The 16,937-nt window shown below is 49.7% G+C and overlaps 5 protein-coding genes across 5 annotated transcripts; 3 read left to right on the plus strand and 2 right to left on the minus strand.

Annotated features, from left to right (window-relative positions):
• Window positions 1–439: 439 nt before the first annotated feature.
• PHATRDRAFT_42459 (predicted protein) lies at window positions 440–2,536 on the plus strand (the record flags this gene model as incomplete). Its single annotated transcript, XM_002176493.1, has 2 exons — window positions 440–1,108; window positions 1,193–2,536. The coding sequence occupies 2 exons, from the start codon at window positions 440–442 to the stop codon at window positions 2,195–2,197; spliced, it is 1,674 nt and encodes a 557-aa protein (XP_002176529.1). The 3' UTR covers window positions 2,198–2,536.
• A 1,535-nt stretch (window positions 2,537–4,071) lies between these two features.
• Window positions 4,072–4,944, plus strand: PHATRDRAFT_8760 (predicted protein; the record flags this gene model as incomplete). Its single annotated transcript, XM_002176494.1, has 1 exon — window positions 4,072–4,944. A coding segment is annotated over one exon (873 nt), but the record flags the coding sequence as incomplete, so codon positions are not given.
• A 1,252-nt stretch (window positions 4,945–6,196) lies between these two features.
• On the plus strand, window positions 6,197–8,056 carry PHATRDRAFT_42461 (predicted protein; the record flags this gene model as incomplete). The annotated part of the gene is made up of 1 exon (XM_002176495.1): window positions 6,197–8,056. The coding sequence occupies exon 1, from the start codon at window positions 6,302–6,304 to the stop codon at window positions 8,054–8,056; it is 1,755 nt and encodes a 584-aa protein (XP_002176531.1). The 5' UTR covers window positions 6,197–6,301.
• A 746-nt stretch (window positions 8,057–8,802) lies between these two features.
• PHATRDRAFT_31458 (predicted protein) lies at window positions 8,803–9,834 on the minus strand (the record flags this gene model as incomplete). Its single annotated transcript, XM_002176986.1, has 1 exon — window positions 8,803–9,834. One exon carries the CDS (start codon window positions 9,832–9,834, stop codon window positions 8,803–8,805), a length of 1,032 nt encoding a protein of 343 aa, XP_002177022.1.
• A 2,580-nt stretch (window positions 9,835–12,414) lies between these two features.
• On the minus strand, window positions 12,415–16,789 carry PHATRDRAFT_53933 (predicted protein; the record flags this gene model as incomplete). The annotated part of the gene is made up of 3 exons (XM_002176987.1): window positions 12,415–12,905; window positions 13,012–16,133; window positions 16,221–16,789. 3 exons carry the CDS (start codon window positions 16,787–16,789, stop codon window positions 12,820–12,822), a joined length of 3,777 nt encoding a protein of 1,258 aa, XP_002177023.1. The 3' UTR covers window positions 12,415–12,819.
• Window positions 16,790–16,937: the final 148 nt, after the last annotated feature.

Here is a 16,937-nt window from a genome sequence, read left to right on the forward strand (position 1 = left end):
TTTCAAGCGCGGTTTCCATTGTCAAGCGATCATGGCCGATTGTTTTCCTGTTACGAACTGAAATCGGAAAGCTATCAGATCAATGTAAACACGGATGACTTTCGTGTTAGTTAGAGGTAGAACAAATAACAGAGCCGGTAGTTGAAATTTTTTTCTAACGGACTCAATGTAAGCGACATCCTCGTTGTGTACCAAAGAGAGTTCTCATCTCGGCTAATAAAAACGGATACCTAGCAGCCCCGACCGTATTTTGGTCAACGACTAGGATACCTATCGGTTGGAAAGCTTCTCATAAAAAAACACGGAATCGCTCAAAAAAAGAGTAGATCTAATCGAAAGCGTGTCGAAAGAAACCCGCTGTTGTCACAGAATTGGTGTTTTAAGTCAAGGGCCACAACAAAGTATGCTATAACCGTCATAAATTTCTTGTGAAAAAACAATGAAGAGCATCAAGGGGTCCGTAATTTTGTTTGCTGCCTTTATCGCTGCTCCTTTGATTGCAGCAGGCATTGATATTAGCAGCGATGAAAGCATCCTTTCCGAATTCTCCACAAATCCCATTGGCATTAGGGGACTAGCCAACAGGATCAAACGAACTCCAGTGATGCAGAGAACTCCAAAAACGAAAGCCCTTAGCAGAAGATCTGATTCCAAGAACAATAAAAGGTCGAATATCAAGATCAACAGAAAGCCTGAACCAGCCAACGCAATGGACGAAACCACTCCCAACCAGGACACGACATGTGCGTTGGAACCGACTGTCGTTGATTCGACTATCATTGTCGAGTTTAGTGGCAACACTGGCGAACCCCTCCCCGAGACGGAAAGAGCCGCGCTCCAAAACGCTGTCCTCACCTCGTACAATGAGCTGTTGGCGTCAGGCTGCGACTTTCCCTTCTTCCGAGAAGCCGTTGCTGTAACTATTTTAAACGAGAGTGGTGGCGGCGCCAACATTACCGCCCCGGCTCGAGCCTTGAAGGAAGACTCGCACTTCAGCATTTCAAATAGACGCGACTTGCGAAGGCTTTTTAAAAGACGTTTCACATTCGGTGTAACGGTCCGATGTAGAGGAGGATGCCCTCCCGAAACAACGGCGTTTACAGGAAACGTAGGCACGAAACGATGGCTTGGGGAACATCTTAAAGGCAGCTCCACAAAAGGATAACCGGCCGAAAAATCGGCGCCAAACCAGAAATCAGGCAATACGACCGCACCAAATCCCAAAGCGAGCAAGACGGCCGCACCTACTTCGGCACCTAAACAAACTTCCCCAAATACTCAGTGCAGATGCACCATTGGCATCGTGATTCCTCCAGCAGAAACAGATTTCACCGAGGTCTTTATCGAAAATGTTGCAGATCTCCAAGAAAGCCGAGAACTACCAGCAGAGCTTGGACTACCGGACGCAACAATTGAGCTCGAGCAACAAAGCTGTGAGGAGGAGTCGATTTTTGAGTCATTTGTTACGATTGATGTAAATGGCGACCCAAGCAACTTCACCAGTGTAGAAATCGACCTGATGGAGGAAATTTTTATTCAGTCGTACAATGATCTCAACGCCGACAATTGCGACCCCAATTTTCTGAGGATCCGGAATGCTTCTTTTGTTTTACCGGACGATCTCCCTGAATTGCCTGGTGGCGGCACCCGAACACTCGCTATACAACATCGCCGCGAGCGTTTCCTAAGGAAAATTGGGTTTCGATTCACTGCTTCTTGCTTCGACTGCCGAGGTGAGAGTTCTGTCTTTACAGGGAATATTGGCTCTCGATATTTGGAAGAGTCGACGTCACTGGTTGTGGATACGAGAAGGGGGCTTCAGGTGAATGTGCTTGAAGACTGCTTCTGTCCTGCGTTTGGCGTGGTTATTAATCGGCCTCCAACAGTTGAAGAATTCGAGGTAGCGTTTTCCGAGACATTTGTAGAAGTTAAAACGGAATCTGTGTTGTTTGAGGATATTGAATCGATCTCCAATGTCACGGAAGACAACGATGTCATCCTGGACCCCTCCCATGTTCCCACTACCGTACCGTCTCTGATGCCGTCGACTGAACCCTCACTGATGCCATCTGTTGCACCGTCGAGCAAACCGTCATCCCATTTCCCCTCTTTAACGCCATCGGCAAACCCATCGAAAGCTCCCACGTTCGCCCCAACTCCAGGATCGGCTCTTCCATCAGGGCCCTCACTCGGGTAGGTTCTTCCTCCTTTGTGATATTTGCAGTGGCACTGCAGCTTAATTTGGAATGCAGGGCTACGGCGCCATTGAAAGAAACGGATTTCGATGTCCCACATTATATCTGTCCAATGAAAAAGAGTGGAAGTTGACGTCCCGACAATAAGGAACCCTGGGGTACTGTTAGGGAATGACTTCAGACCCACGACTTGCGTGTTTTCTGTTTGGTCGCGGATACGATCCATGCTGACGCTCAACGTTCGCAGTGCGGGACACCAACAATTCCCACACCCATCCATCAATTCCGAAAAACGAACCGCGCACGGCGCGTAATATCGAGAAAGATACGGATTACACTTTATCCTGGTTTCATTTTTTTCTGCATTTACCCCCGATCCTTTTTCAACATCCACAAACGCCAATTAGTAGTTATCTGTCGTCATACCAGCAAGTACCTAGTACTTTTCTTCTAGTTTTGGAATTGGAAGAGTGTTCCAGTAGAGAGACAGGCAGTAAGTAAACTACGTTAGACTGACGTTGTTAGTTCAACAAGGTGAGTGCGTCGAAAAAGGATTGACTGTGAGTGACTGTGCTAGAGTACGAGCGCCTCGGTCATCGTCGCCGAGACTTTTTCTTGATCAATGAACAAGTGGGAACGGGATGATGTGAGGTATTGGAAGTCTGGATTGACTGTGCGTGCAGTATCATCCTCGGGGCCTGACGACGTCCACGACGACGAGACTTGGAACGAACGGAATCGTGGATTTGTTTGTTTCTCGCCGTATTGGTTGTGTTCGTACGCTACCTAGTGTGTCTTTCACCGACTGTGAGTCAATTATTGTCTCGTGTTCCCGACGATGTGTAATTATCTCCTTCCACCGCATCGTCGGGATACGCGAGGACCCAACAGACCAGGACCCTCCATCGTGCGCGTTTCGGTTCACGAGGGTCTCGGATCGAAGGAACGGATCCGTTTGTTTCGCCGAACTAAAGTCGTCAATAGCACAACCGCCGGGTGATTTGATGTTATCTTGATCTTCGAATGTCCGACAACGGTCATTCGCAATTATTGTTTCTGTGTTTCCGACTTCGGGGGGGATGCGTTGGATTGTGCCTCCCTGTCCATTATGGACCACCGATCTTGTCAAATGTCCCAGGGCATAATTCGGGCCCCCTCGCAGTTTCGAACTCCTCGTATATTCTGTCGACTGACACGCATTCCTCTCTGCCCCTCGTCGGTACAGACACACACCACGTTTGGGTCCAAACCAGCGAGCGCGACTCGAGCGATTTCGGGAGTGGCAGTCGGCGACATCGGAATTTTCTCCTCGCTCCCCCAGAAAATCGATTTGACTTGACGCTTTTGTTCCGAAACCCAACAGCCGAGAGAGACAATCCTCATCGTCTGGTATTGTTGATTGTCGACACCAACGATCATCACCATGGTACCCGACACTCGGAGCATCCTGGATGAAACGCCTACCCCTCTGCGGAACGATCCGAGGCGTCCAAGTGGAGAAGAATCTTTGAACGGTCCCAGTTGCCACAGTGCGTCCTTGTCGGAACAGGGACCGCATCTTCCACACAGGGCCGTCATTGAATCGATCACATCAACACGATTCATCGACGATACGCACAACAACGAATCATCGTCTGGGGTCCCGACGACCCCTTTGGAAGCCAACGTATTGGTACACGTAAACGTACCTGTAAGCACACACGCGCACTCACCGGACATTACCAACGTGTCAGCTCCCAATCAAGCATTATCCAAACCCAAGTTGACGCTTTCCGCCTTTCGCCGTCCCGAGCAAACGGTGCGTTTGACAACGTCGGATCCGCACTGTCTTTGCGAATCCGTTTACGATCTACACACGCCCGGTTGTTCCGGGGTGTTGGGACATGGCGCTTTTTCTACCGTACGATTGGCGCGACGGAGACGAGACAACGTCAAGGTTGCCGTCAAAACGATTGCCAAACACGAAGCCTTGCGCTCGCGGCGTCTTCGTCCCGTCGGAACTACCGATGACCAGAACCATGCACGCCGAAGATACCTGGAAGAATGGGAAATTCTACGACGCATGCAGAATCATCCCTACGTCGTTAATCTTTTGGATGTCTACGAGACGCACGAAGAAATACAGATTGTGACGGAGTACTGTCCCGGTGGCGAGCTGTTTGACGCCATTCAGAAGAGACGCAGTCGGGCACACGCTCTACGCCGCACGCAATACACGGAAGCGCAAGCCGCCACCATTACCAGTCAAATCTTGCGAGCCCTGGCGGATCTGCACGACCACGGCATTGTACACCGGGACGTCAAACCGGAGAATATTCTGCTCACGAAGGACGAGCAAGACGATGATGATCAAGCAGTTCACGTCAAGTTGTGTGACTTTGGCATGGCCCGATCCTTGCTACGGGAACCGGACACGTACGGGGACGATTCCCCCCTTACACCGGCACGATCGCGCGCCTATTCCATGATTGGGTCGAACTATTACGTGGCGCCCGAAGTTAACTACGGAAATTGCTACGACACCGCCGTCGACGTATACTCACTCGGCGTGACACTCTACATTCTTTTGTGTGGCTTTCCCCCCGTCTTTTCCGGCTCGGAATCGGATGCCGCTGTCCTCTTTCCCAGTATGTACTGGAAGGATGTTTCCGACAGCGCCAAAGATCTGGTCCGACAAATGCTGAATTCGGAGCCGGGAACTCGTGTCACTGCCAAACAAGCCGAACGCCACCCCTGGATTGTGCACAACAAGCAAGCCTCGCGATCATCGCCCCAGCGCCGGCCATTACTACCATCGAAAGGTAGCAATACCGGCAACACCAGTACGCACTCATTCCAACAACCTGGAACCGTAGCTCAGGTCAACCTCGATCTCGTCCGCAGTCGCTTGTATTTGAGCATGGGTCAAATGTTAGAAAGTCCCCCACGGAAACGCTTGGAAGTGATGGTGGACGCCACATCGCCACCGGCGTCCGGCCACAAACGTTCAAGGATGACTCGACGGACTTCTACCTGTCTCATGGCCCTTGCCGATTTGTATCGCGGGGTGGCCTCGCCGTCCAAACCTGCTGTTACCAGTCCCGACAAGCGAAGTCCGGCGGAAAGTATTCCCCCGAAGGATATTCCCGACCCTTACAAGGTTGCCACTGCCCTTTCCTTTTAGATTCGAGATTTGTTTGGCCACCCTGGGGGCATGATTGCTCGTCTCGCGTTGTCGACTACGTAATACTTGTAATATTTACAATAGATTTCCTTATTTTGTGCAGAGAGAGAGCCATCCAGTTTGACATTATACAGAGTATTCTGTGGCTCCTTTGTAACGAGGGATCATCCAAAGGGAAAACACAATTGACAGTGACTGTGAATACTTGTACCTAATAGCACTTGTGCGGCTCGAGTTTCGAAGGTGGGTCCTTACCATAGGGCACAAGTAGACTAGACACAGAGCTTCGTAGTCTTTACATTGGTACAACAAATGACGCAAAAGTGTACAGACTAATGTACGGCAATCCCGAAAGCCTCGCACATTGAAAGTAATCATGTAAAGTACGGTACTTTTATAGCTGAAAACTTTTCAGCGCGCTCACGGAAAAGCGTTCCTAATAGTAAACAGAAACATATGTAAAGCTTGGAATTCGTATGTCAACTTAAAACACGATTGCAAGCGATTAGCCGTAAAAAAACGCAGTTTGCACTATATGTAGCTCGAACGGCTAGGTGTGGATAAACTTCTATTTAACAAAACAGATACAAAAAGGATCCATAAAATCGTTTTGAATTTGTAAATACCTGAAACTGTAAATGAAAATGAAAATCAGCGAACAACTTTTTTTCCTTACAGCCTATTACTATCTCGATTTAACAAAACGCGTTTGCATTCCAGAATGTCATCTATGGTCGCAAGGTTACATACACACGAAGAGGTAAAATATAGCCAGGAATAGTCTCGCCAACAGATGTACAAAAGTGTTGGACATTGTGATATCAACAAGTGGTTGTTACTGTCCTAAGCAGGTCGATTGAGATTGACAGTTACCCCATTAAGCTCGTAATTGCAAATGAACAGAGTGAAGATCGCTACTGCTAAAGATAAGTGATAACAAACCATGATCTGTCGTTTCTTTCTATTCGTACTCTACTTTGCCAGTGTTGCCTCATCTGGCATGGGTACGGTAAACAATGGATTTACCTGGGACGGACTATACGACCCTGGAAATCGAAGCTTTCCTGTCGAAAGCCGGGAGTTAACGGGCAAAGGACTCCATCGACATGGTATGAACAGGGTACAGAAAACGCCGGGTAGAAATAGAAAATCTGGAAAAAGAAAAAGAGAAAGCAGCGATGAAATGGGCTCGACATGTGTGTCGAACCCAACCATTGTTGAGACCTTTTTCCTCATTGAGTTTGCTAGCAATAGCGGAGACAGCCTCTCAAGCATTGAACGGATGGCTCTTGAAAATGCTGTTCTCGAATCATATAACGGCCTTCTCGAGTCGGTCTGCGATGCTCCCTACTTTAGAGAAGCTGTTGCTGTGGTGCTGCTCAACGAGAGTGGTGGCGGTCCCAATATCACCATCCCGACACGCACATTACTAGAAGACTCTCGCTCGAGTCATTCCAAGAGACGTGACCTACAGACGCTTTTTAAAAGACGTTTTACTTTTGGTGTCACGATTCAATGTAAAGGAAGTTGTCCTCCTGAGGCTACCGCTTTTACTGGAAATGCTGGGACGAGACGATGGTTGGAGTTGCATTCCAGTAGCAATTCCAGTAAAGTTGAATGCACCAAAAAATCAGAACCAAAGCCAAAATCCAGCAAGACGATAGCGCCTAATCCAAAAGCGAGCAAGACGTCAGCACCCAATCCGAAGTCAAGCAAGACGCAAGTCCCCACTCCGGCTCCCAGCAACAGCCCTGAGAACACCCAGTGCCAGTGTCCTATTGATATGATTATTCTTCCTACAGAGTCAAGTTTCACTGACGTCCTGATTGAAAAGATCATACAACGTCAGGAAGTCAGAGACTTACCAGCCGATCTCGGGGTACCGGACGCTACGGTTGAACTGGAGGAAAGGGACTGTCAGGAAGAATCGATCTTCGAAAGTTTTGTGACGGTCACTGTAGATGGTGATCCAGGCAAGTTGACCGCCGAAGAAATCGGTCTCTTGGAAGAGATCTTCAAGCAGTCTTACAACAATCTCAACGGGAAAAGCTGTGACCCTAGCTTCCGACGTATCCTGAGTGCTTCCTTTGTCTTCCCGCTGGGGCCTGAGGACTTACCGGATGAGACACGACGTCTTTTTGTGGGTTATCCCCGTGACTTATCCCTAAGGAAGATCGGATTTCGAATCACCGCTTCTTGTAGAGATTGCCGGGGGGAGCGCTCTCTGTTTTCAGGAAACACGGGTTCTCGTCATTTGGAGCAAACAGCTTCTGCCAAACTAGACGGAAATCGAGGACTCCAATTAGATGTGCTACTAGAGGGCTGCTTTTGTTCTGTTTTTGGCGACCGAAACAACCGTGCTCCAACCGTGACAGAATTCGAGGATGCATACACGAATACTTTCCAAAACGTCAAAATGGAAAACGACTTGTTTATGGAAATCGATTCGATCTTTGATATCGTAGAAGGAAACGACGGCGTCGTCTCGCAGCCGCCGTCTCCAGTACCATTCAGTCAACCATCTAGTCTCCCAATTGCAATCTCCTCCAACGCTCCCTCTGGCATTCCGATTTCATTGCCATCCGCTACGCCTATTTCACCCTCTCTCTTACCATCGGGTGCCCCCACTTCAGTTCCATCGCTCCGCCCTACGGTTTTCAACGACAACCTCCCCCCGGACTTTTTCCCCGGACTATAAAAGTGTGAGCGTGGGTGGTGATCGACTATCTTCTTATACTTTGGGATCATGCTTACTGTGTTGGGACAAGATAATTCCGTGAAACATTATAGCCTTGTCTCGGCCGCATAAATAAAATATATCTAGGAAGATTATGCCTTTTTGATCTTTGTTGTCGATCTTGGACTCTAATGGCTGCTACTGGAAGCAAAACAAAACTATCGCATCACCCGTTGCGAATATTGGGACTCCCACTTCATTTCTTAGCACGTTATCAGATGGTGTGAAGCGTAAAGATTTCGCCCAAGCTCGGTTTTCTTGATTTCTTCTCTTTTGCAAAGCCGTTGATTGAAAAGCCCTTATTCGTTTGTTTTGCATTGCATGCGGCACATCATCTGCGTGTCTGCCTTAGCGCAGAGCGCGTTGTCTGTGTCTTGGTACCAGCAATACAGTGAGCACATAGGCTGCAACCAGGGAGGACACCCTATTGCACCCTCTATGACACCAGCGGGTGTCCCCAGTTCAGTTCCATTGCTTCGCTCCATAGATTCGCCCTACGGTTATCAGCGACAACCCCCCCCCCCCCCCCTGGCTTTTTAATTGGACACTGAAAGTGTGAATGTACAATCCTGCAGCAGCTATACACGAACAAGCTGTTTTCTTCAGCAGTTCTTCCATTCCGTCTGGCGCTGTTGCAGACGCGGGTTCAGGGAGCGGAGGGGGCATACAAGCGGAAAACGCATGTCGCCTCAATATCGCGACTCAAGCTATCGGTAGTGACTATCTCCAGTAACCCGCTCTTCAGACTTGCTTGCTCCGAGCCTGTTGTGTATAGCTCCAGAAGTGGACGTTTTGATTTTGATTCGGTTAGCAGGATTTTGCAGAACCCCGAGAATGGCTGTTTTCGTCGCACGATCGACCGTGAGTTGTTGACTGACAATGAGACCAACGGTAGCCTGGTGAATGGTTGGATACAAAAATCCAGTTGGCAAGGCAGCCACAAGTGGCGCAACAGCTTTTACAACAGTGTCGGATGGAATGAAAGAACTGGCGAGGGAAGCCATTTGTCCGTGACTAGCTGCTGTAGGATCGTACACCAGTTGGTCCGCTGCTTTTGTGGAGAAAACGGAAGACGATGGTGTTCGATTCCAAAACGTGCGAGGGTTGAGTGATTTCGTTGCGCGTGTTACGAGATTTCTCGTAGACGAAGACAACGTTTCGTGATGATGCTGAGCGGCGCGTTGTCGATCTTGCTTGCGCCAATCGGCATACTCAGTCCCGACCAAATAGTTGTCTCGTTGCCATTGAATGAGTTTGTACGCTGATCGATAAAGCTGAGTTTCTTGAATGGATCGTGGGTCATTCGGGATAAAATCGTCGATTCGTGCAGCAATTCTGGTGGCGATGGGGGGTACCGGTGCCTTGGTTTCGGTCGTTTCTTTGTGCTGTGTTTGTCGTTCGGGTGCTGGTGGAATGTGAGGGGTTGCGTCTTGCTTTCCAAGGCTCTTAACGTTGCTTTGCTGGTCTTTCGTTTGTACAGTCTCTTGCGGGGGCAAAGGGGATATACCACCATGACGGTCAGCTAGGATATCGTTCCATCCGTAAAGAACAGAAGATACGAACGCGGCTGGGTCTTGTAGCGACGCGTCATCCTGGATGGTCTTAGAGGAATGCCGCGTGGTTGGTCGTCGTCTAGTGCTCCCTGTCTGGAATTCCTGAACTTCAGACTCTTCTCGTGGCCCCAAGTTGCTTGTTGTTTTGCTTTTCGAGTCGTTTGTTTTCGAATTGCCATCCGACATGATCGACAGGAACCATTCAGAGGGGGACGGAAAATGGTTTTTCAATGGTGGCTGCCTCTTGGCAAAGGCTGCAGGAAATTGTTCCGGCGCACAGTCAAACAGTAACATTGACATATGTGTCGCTCTTATGCACATGATTCGATAAAATATATCCGGTGACAGATCTTTCCCCATTTCCTTTTCCTCGGATTGGCGCATGCCGCTTTGTTTTCCATGTCACAATTTGTTCTATCCGTCACGTCTGGCATACGAACGTCCGATATCATGTTCGGCCTGTTCTGTGCGAGGAAATGAATAACAGTAACACCATCCACAACAACGACGACTTCTCTAATTGTCAAAACGTAAAAAGAAATCTCTCATCAACCCGTATCGGTCATCTCACAGTGAATCTGTGTGTTTGTCTCTGTACCAAATCATCTCTTGAATTCAGGCAACAGCAGAAGTATGAGCAGCAATAAGCGACCAGCGTTTGACATGAAAAATGTGACGAGCAAGATTGCCAGGCTCGATCAGAAAACCGCCTCTCAATCTACTCTTGGCGCGTCGTCACAGACCAAAAATCCATATCTATCGGCTCCCGTTGATCCCAAACAAGCCATTCACATCTTTCTGACACAAGTTCGAAAGACTGCATTGAATTATTTGCCGAAAGAATCCGTGCAGAATGGCCATCCCGTGACGCAACCGTTTTGCGAAGTCGAAGCACGTCTCGGCATTCTGAAAGTCCCCTTCGCCCTTCCCGAGAAACGCGTCACGAGTTCCGGTGCCAAGCATGTGAACGGACGACACACACAGGCGTTTTCCTGTGCTCACTTGAGTGCAACGAAGCAGGCGGCGCAAATGTCGTCGGGCGTGTCCCGTAATCATTTTGTCCGTTGGACCGGAGCCGGTGTATCGGAACTATCCCCACTATCCAAAGCTTTTGGGGTCAAGTCGTCCACCACGGACAGCCGTACACTCAAACTAGAGCTAGCAGAAACGCACCTGGTCGAAACAGTATATTCTGGATATCCGCAAGAACGTCGTGCGGCGTTTCCAGGCGTACACGATCCATCTGTAACCAGCACCAGTACTCCTTCGAATGGACAAATGGAATACAAAGAACGCTTGGCAACTTTGGATTTGTGTATTCCTGCAGCACCATACGATCTTCGAGTGAGTTTAGCCTCGGAAAAGGTTGTCGATCCCCATTTGCGCAATCAGCCCCCGCCAGGCTGGCAAGTGCAACGTATCAAACGCCGCCGCTCCTACACGCGTGCTGATAAGACTTTTGCTTGGCAACTGGACGTAACCGAAGTCACCACGCAACATAGTGATCCCCACAAGATTACCACGGTAGATTATGAAATTGAAATGGAGCTTCAACCGCACATCCTATTGCAACTCATCAACGAAAAGGACGACGCAAAGCTCGCGAATATGACGAAGAGTATGGCTACTCAGCTTTGGTGGATCCTGAGTCAAATCAATCCACTCACCGATCCGCTGGATGTGGAGGAATGCCTTCGCGACCACCCTAATAGTAAAGCAGTTCAAGTGGCATTGGCAACCTGTGGGGCCCTCCGGGCCTTTTCCGATCGTCACGGTACAGGTACTTACGAAGCACCGATTGGTAAGTCCAGCCCGCCACCGGCTAGTCTCGGCAACGTCAAATTTATCGGTTGTATGCCGGTAAACTTTTCACGACACGATATCGAGTCTATTCAGCGAAGTCCCGACAATGCCTACTTTTTGAGTGAAAAGACGGACGGTGTACGACATTTTATGATCTTTACTGGTGATACCGTTGTCTTGGTCGACCGTGCCATGAGAGGGAAACAACCAATGCCTCTGTCGTTCTCTAACGACAGTAACGAAAGTGAGCCCTTCTCCCACATAGTACCATTGATTCAACCCGGGACAGTACTGGATGGGGAAGTTGTCATGAATCGGCGTGGGGATAAGCCGCGTCCTATCTTTATTGTTTTTGATGTCTTGGCAGTTTCGACTACACAGGCAGTCCTCCACCTACCCTTTGAGCAACGGTTAAAGCACTTGCGACAGGCAAGCTTTCGTACCCAAACAGCGAATGTGGACATGTTTGATATGAGATTCGTAGAAGATCGGGCTGTGGCGTTGCCGTTGGTGCGGAAAAACTTTGTCAAACGAACGTCGCTTGACGAGTTACTCTCGCACGTTGTCGAGGAACAGGGCATGCGCTGTTATCGCAACGGACCCTCGCACAATCATCTTACGGATGGGATCATCTTTCAACCTAATTGTCCCTATGTATGTGGCACGGACGTTAAGCTGTTGAAATGGAAGTATTTGGACACAGCTACGGTGGACGTCGAGATTTTACCGCTCAGGCATAGCGACGAGGACGATGTGCTTAGGGTTGGCTGCCTCGGTGAAGAGCAAACACGTGTGGATATGACTCGCTACGTATTACTACCCAAGAGTGAACGTATGCGCTTGGAGGCCGATAGGATGGAATCTCGAGCCCGACGGGAACGAAAACCAGAGATTGCAGAAGTCGGTTTTGATCCAGAAACAGGCGATTGGTACTATTTAACGATGCGAGACGACAAGATTGCTCCAAACCATATCAGTACCGTGCTTGGCACTATGCTGGAGCTAGCGGAGAGCTTGTCCACGGATGAGTTGCGCTACCGCATGAGCGTCCCTGCTGGTTCTGCTGATACGTACCGAAAAGACTTGCGAGGAATGATGCGACAACTGCTGGATCACCAACGGAAATCCTTGCTCAAAAGCTCTAAACGATTGTAATTTTGTTGTCACGACGCACAGCATTGGATTATCTTTACGACAACATGCTAGCAACGTCCAAAACGGAGTAAGGCCAATAATTCGATCGTACAGCACTCTTCAAGAGCCAGATATAAAGGCATGATATTGGGAACTACTGCCTTGCCGATCGAATGGATCTACCATCAGTGGTGCTGATGAGGGATACGCCTGTTTTGCTTAGTCTCCGGATTATCAGACTCTCCCATGCACGAGCTTGAGACTTATCTGCCGCTGGTAACGCCAGAGCTGTAACGTTAGACCAATGTCCCTTTTTGGCTCTATGTTGCGCGAGTCTCTTGCGAAGATTGTCTGACTCTCCTACGTAGTAGCGGGGTGCCTCTCGACCATCCTGTTCCATTTGCAATATATATATACAGGACTTACCGTCTAGTGATGCTGGAACGTTCCACTGCGGAGGAATTTGAAGGGAGCGAACACCGGTGCATTCCTCGGCTAGGGAGACAATGTTTTCGAGACCGAAGATGCGCCCAGGAAATCCGTTTACACCATCTGGAATGCTCTGGGCTTTGTAGTTATCGGGGAGTACAGAGGATGACGCACGCGGAATGTAGGAGTCCAGAGCTTCGGCTCTTTGGATGACACTTTCAGGAAGACCAAAGCGTGCGGCAGTTAACAGCGCGAGGCTGTCGGTACATACACCGTCTTCCAATCTATATGTCCATTGGTGGCCATCGAGGTGGCACTTGTGTACACCCATCCTCTTCTTAACAATTCGTCCTTTTGAACGAAGCGGTAAATCAAGAACATCGTGGAGATGCGTAGCAAAAATTCCGCTCATTCCACTCATTGTCATCGCTTCTAACACAGCACCAGCCAGTCTAGTTCCATCCCTGGGCGATGTCCCTCGACCAAGCTCGTCAACAAAAACAAGGGACTTCCCCCCACAAGATCGTAACAAAGCCGCGATGTCTCCCATTTCAGCACCGAACGCGGATTTTTGCTCCGAGGGAACGTCGGCTGATGCACCACGTACGAAAATATGGTCGAAGCGTCGTATGGAAGAGCCAGGCCCAAGAGGTGCACACAGGCCGCAAACGGATAACAATGCCGCGGCAGCGGTTGATCGCATAATAGTACTTTTACCACTCATGTTCGGTGCCGTCAGAAGCCACATTCCATTCAATTCGTAAGAATTTGATGTTGCCTCTGATTTGTCCATCCAATACGGCCACAGGTCTTTTAAGTATCCAGCCGTGTCCTCGCTCAGAGTGGCCTCGTACGTGCGCGCCAAGTTCCATCCTGCAGCGTTCGCTCGAACGGCATGATGAAAGGCCGAGGATAAAATCAAATTTGCATGAGATGCTTGGACAACCGCAGGAATATGGCCATCGTCGCAGAGAAGCTGACTCAAGCGAACAAGAGTGTCTGTCACGTCCTGACAAGCCCGGTCACAAGCGGCGACGTAATCAGACAATGCCGATTGTACGTATTCTGTAGTAAACCGGTTCCGAAGTATTTTTCCGTTGCGGTCGCGTGGATGAAAAAAGAGATCTTTGTCGGCACCTTGTGGAACCTCCTTCATAGCTAAAATGTTATTAAAAATATCCTGAGCGATGAGACTCTTCGAAGTAGTGTCAGGATTTCCCTCCAAATCTTGACGGGGGGTTTGCCAAAAGTCTTTGGCAACCGCTTCCCCAAGTAGTTCAGCGGCCCGCTGCACATCTGTGTAGGATTTTAGGACCACATCCGGCTGTACCCGCCCGCGCCAAGTGGCCTCGTTCCGTTCAAAGAATGCTCGGGGTACGAGGCCCCCAAAGTCGGTAATGCAGTCAATAGCTGATGGGTCCAGTTCCGACCAAGATGAGTGGTGAATTGGACTTATAATAGCTTCAATTTCCTTAATAGCCTCATGACATCGATCACGTAAGGAATTGGGATCGCCAGCCAGACCACTTTCGTACTCAAGAAGGGTCATGAGTGATTGAACAAAGTCAGAGTTACTTGGAAATGTGTCCAACAAAAGCACCATAGAATGCATAGATTTTAGCATCTCAGTGTACACTTGAGCACTCGCTTGACCGGCCCTCAGCAGAGCCAATACTTTACCAACTGGAGGAACTGTTAGCGGGGGCAAAGATGCATCGCTGCTCTGGAGAATTCGAACCAGCGTAGCCATGGCATCGCCAACTCGCGGCGGAGGCGGAGTGAGAAGGAATCGACGCAGGAATCGTCGGGTTGCTGCAGGAGCCGACTCTGGAAGAATGTGCGAGACGAGAGAAGGGATGGCGTAATCATTCATTAGTCCAAGCTGCATAGCGGTCTCAACATAAAGCGGGTTGGTTGAAGTTGTATGGGAATCAGCTTGTGTGTTCGACGGTGCCAGCAGCGTAAAATCTTCAACGGTAGCCGTTTGATCGGAGGCAATATTCTCGCTACTTCGTGGGCTTTTAATCATATCCAACAAGGATGCGGTTATAATGCGTTTGGCTCGTTCTGCTTCGCTCACTCCGGCAACACCTGGCCCCTCCACAACTGTAGGAGGGATTATGATAGTCCTTAGCCTCGCCCCGGATGACCCTATCTCAAACGAATCTCGGCGAGACGGCAAGAAGGGCAAACTTCGCAGATCACTGGTACTGCATTTGTATTCGTATTCTCCTTCCGACGGTACGTAAAACAAAGGATCCGCCGGAGGATACGCCGCCAATCGACAAGCCACTGCCTCCGGCGTCAAACGGTCAGACACGCGCACATTCCTTTCTTCGATTGAGATTTCAACCATCGTGTATCCAGCTGCCAGTGACAAGATACCGACGTGGGGACGAGATGGCGGAGCTGTCACCAAAGTATCTGCATTGCTTAGCAGAACGAGACCGTAAAGGTAGGTTGGCGATGAGGTAGAGACGATTTGAGCCAGAAAGCGACTCTTGATGCGCGATTTGGCGCCACCCGTAGCGCCTGTCCCAGTTGAAGAATCTGTGTCGGGCGCTTCTTCGTAGACAGCTACCCGAAACCCTTGGCTTATCAATCCGTCAATAGTTGCTTGTACGTTGCGATAGGGACAGCCCGCTTTGGCCTTGTTGCCCATTGGATTTAATCCACAGTGCTCGACTAACATTACCGCATCTAATCCAAACGTTTCGTAGAAATCTCCACATCGTGTGAGAATGATGCAATCGGGATAGCTTTCCTTTTGTTGACGACAATAGGCCAGAAAGGATCCCTTTTTGCCTGCCGTAGTCGTGGCGGTCGTCGACGAAGATGACTGTGCGTCCGTGTCCAACACAGTACCGCGTAAGGGATCCATGGGCTGCGCTAATGGGTTGTAGCCCATCGGACACTGTGTCGCATCGAGCTGTGCAACCAATGTACGCGCCGAGGGTCGGGTAACCTGCAGCAGAGGTTCCTGCCAATACGTGTGTATTAGCGTCGTTTTGTGTTGAAAAAGCGCTTCGACTTGTCGTTCGTAGGGAGAATTGGTGGACACTGATTCCGATGACACTGTGTGGGAAAGGACGACCTTTGAAAAGCGATCTCCGGTGTTTCTGCAGCAACAGGACTTGACACGAGCATCTCCGGCTCGTCCTCCTCCGGATCAATGGCTGGTGCCGCCGAGGTCGAGAAGAGGTGACGTCGAGATGGCACTCGGGAACGTCCTGTTTTGTTCGACGCCACTGTTGCCTGCCGTATCTTCCAATATTTTGGTAAGCGCTCGATGTTGGAGGACCAGAGCGGCCAAGCGTGGGCCATTCAGTGACGGAACAAAGAGACTGCCCTCGATCACGCGTTCCAGTCGGTCACGGGCTGTACTCTGAATACTACCAAATATAGCCGTTGATACTTGCTTGGGACTGTTGACATTGACAGGTTGCCCGTGAAGCCTGGCAAATTCAGCTTCCAAGTCCTGTAAGGATGGCGTGTTATTCTTCTCTGGCGGTGACGGTCCAGGATTGCTCTGTGCTTGGCACACGGCAAGTGCGGAGTAGGATCGACGATGTATCCTGTTCCAATCCAAGAGATGGGAACAGTCGCGCAACCCGGAATACTCTGGGTTTTTCCAAAGGAGCGAATGTCTCCGACTACCGTGCCGCTGTAAACTTCGGGGCAACATAGCTTGCCCGAAACACAAACACAAAAGCCAATGCAACTTGAGAAAGCCAAAACTAGGAGGGCGTACACGAAGACGATGCCGAAAAAGCATGAACGTATGCCCACTCAACAGTTTCCCCTCTCGCGCAGCTCCACGGAGAGAGACAGACTCGGTTCGCAGCGTTTGCCACACTCGATCAAGCCACTCCTTCTCTCAGCCTTGTTCCTATCACGACAAATCGAGTTCGTCCGGTTGGCAG

Source organism: Phaeodactylum tricornutum, chromosome 1, assembly GCF_000150955.2.
Source record: "Phaeodactylum tricornutum CCAP 1055/1 chromosome 1, whole genome shotgun sequence".
NCBI lineage: Eukaryota > Bacillariophyta > Bacillariophyceae > Surirellales > Neidiaceae > Phaeodactylum > Phaeodactylum tricornutum.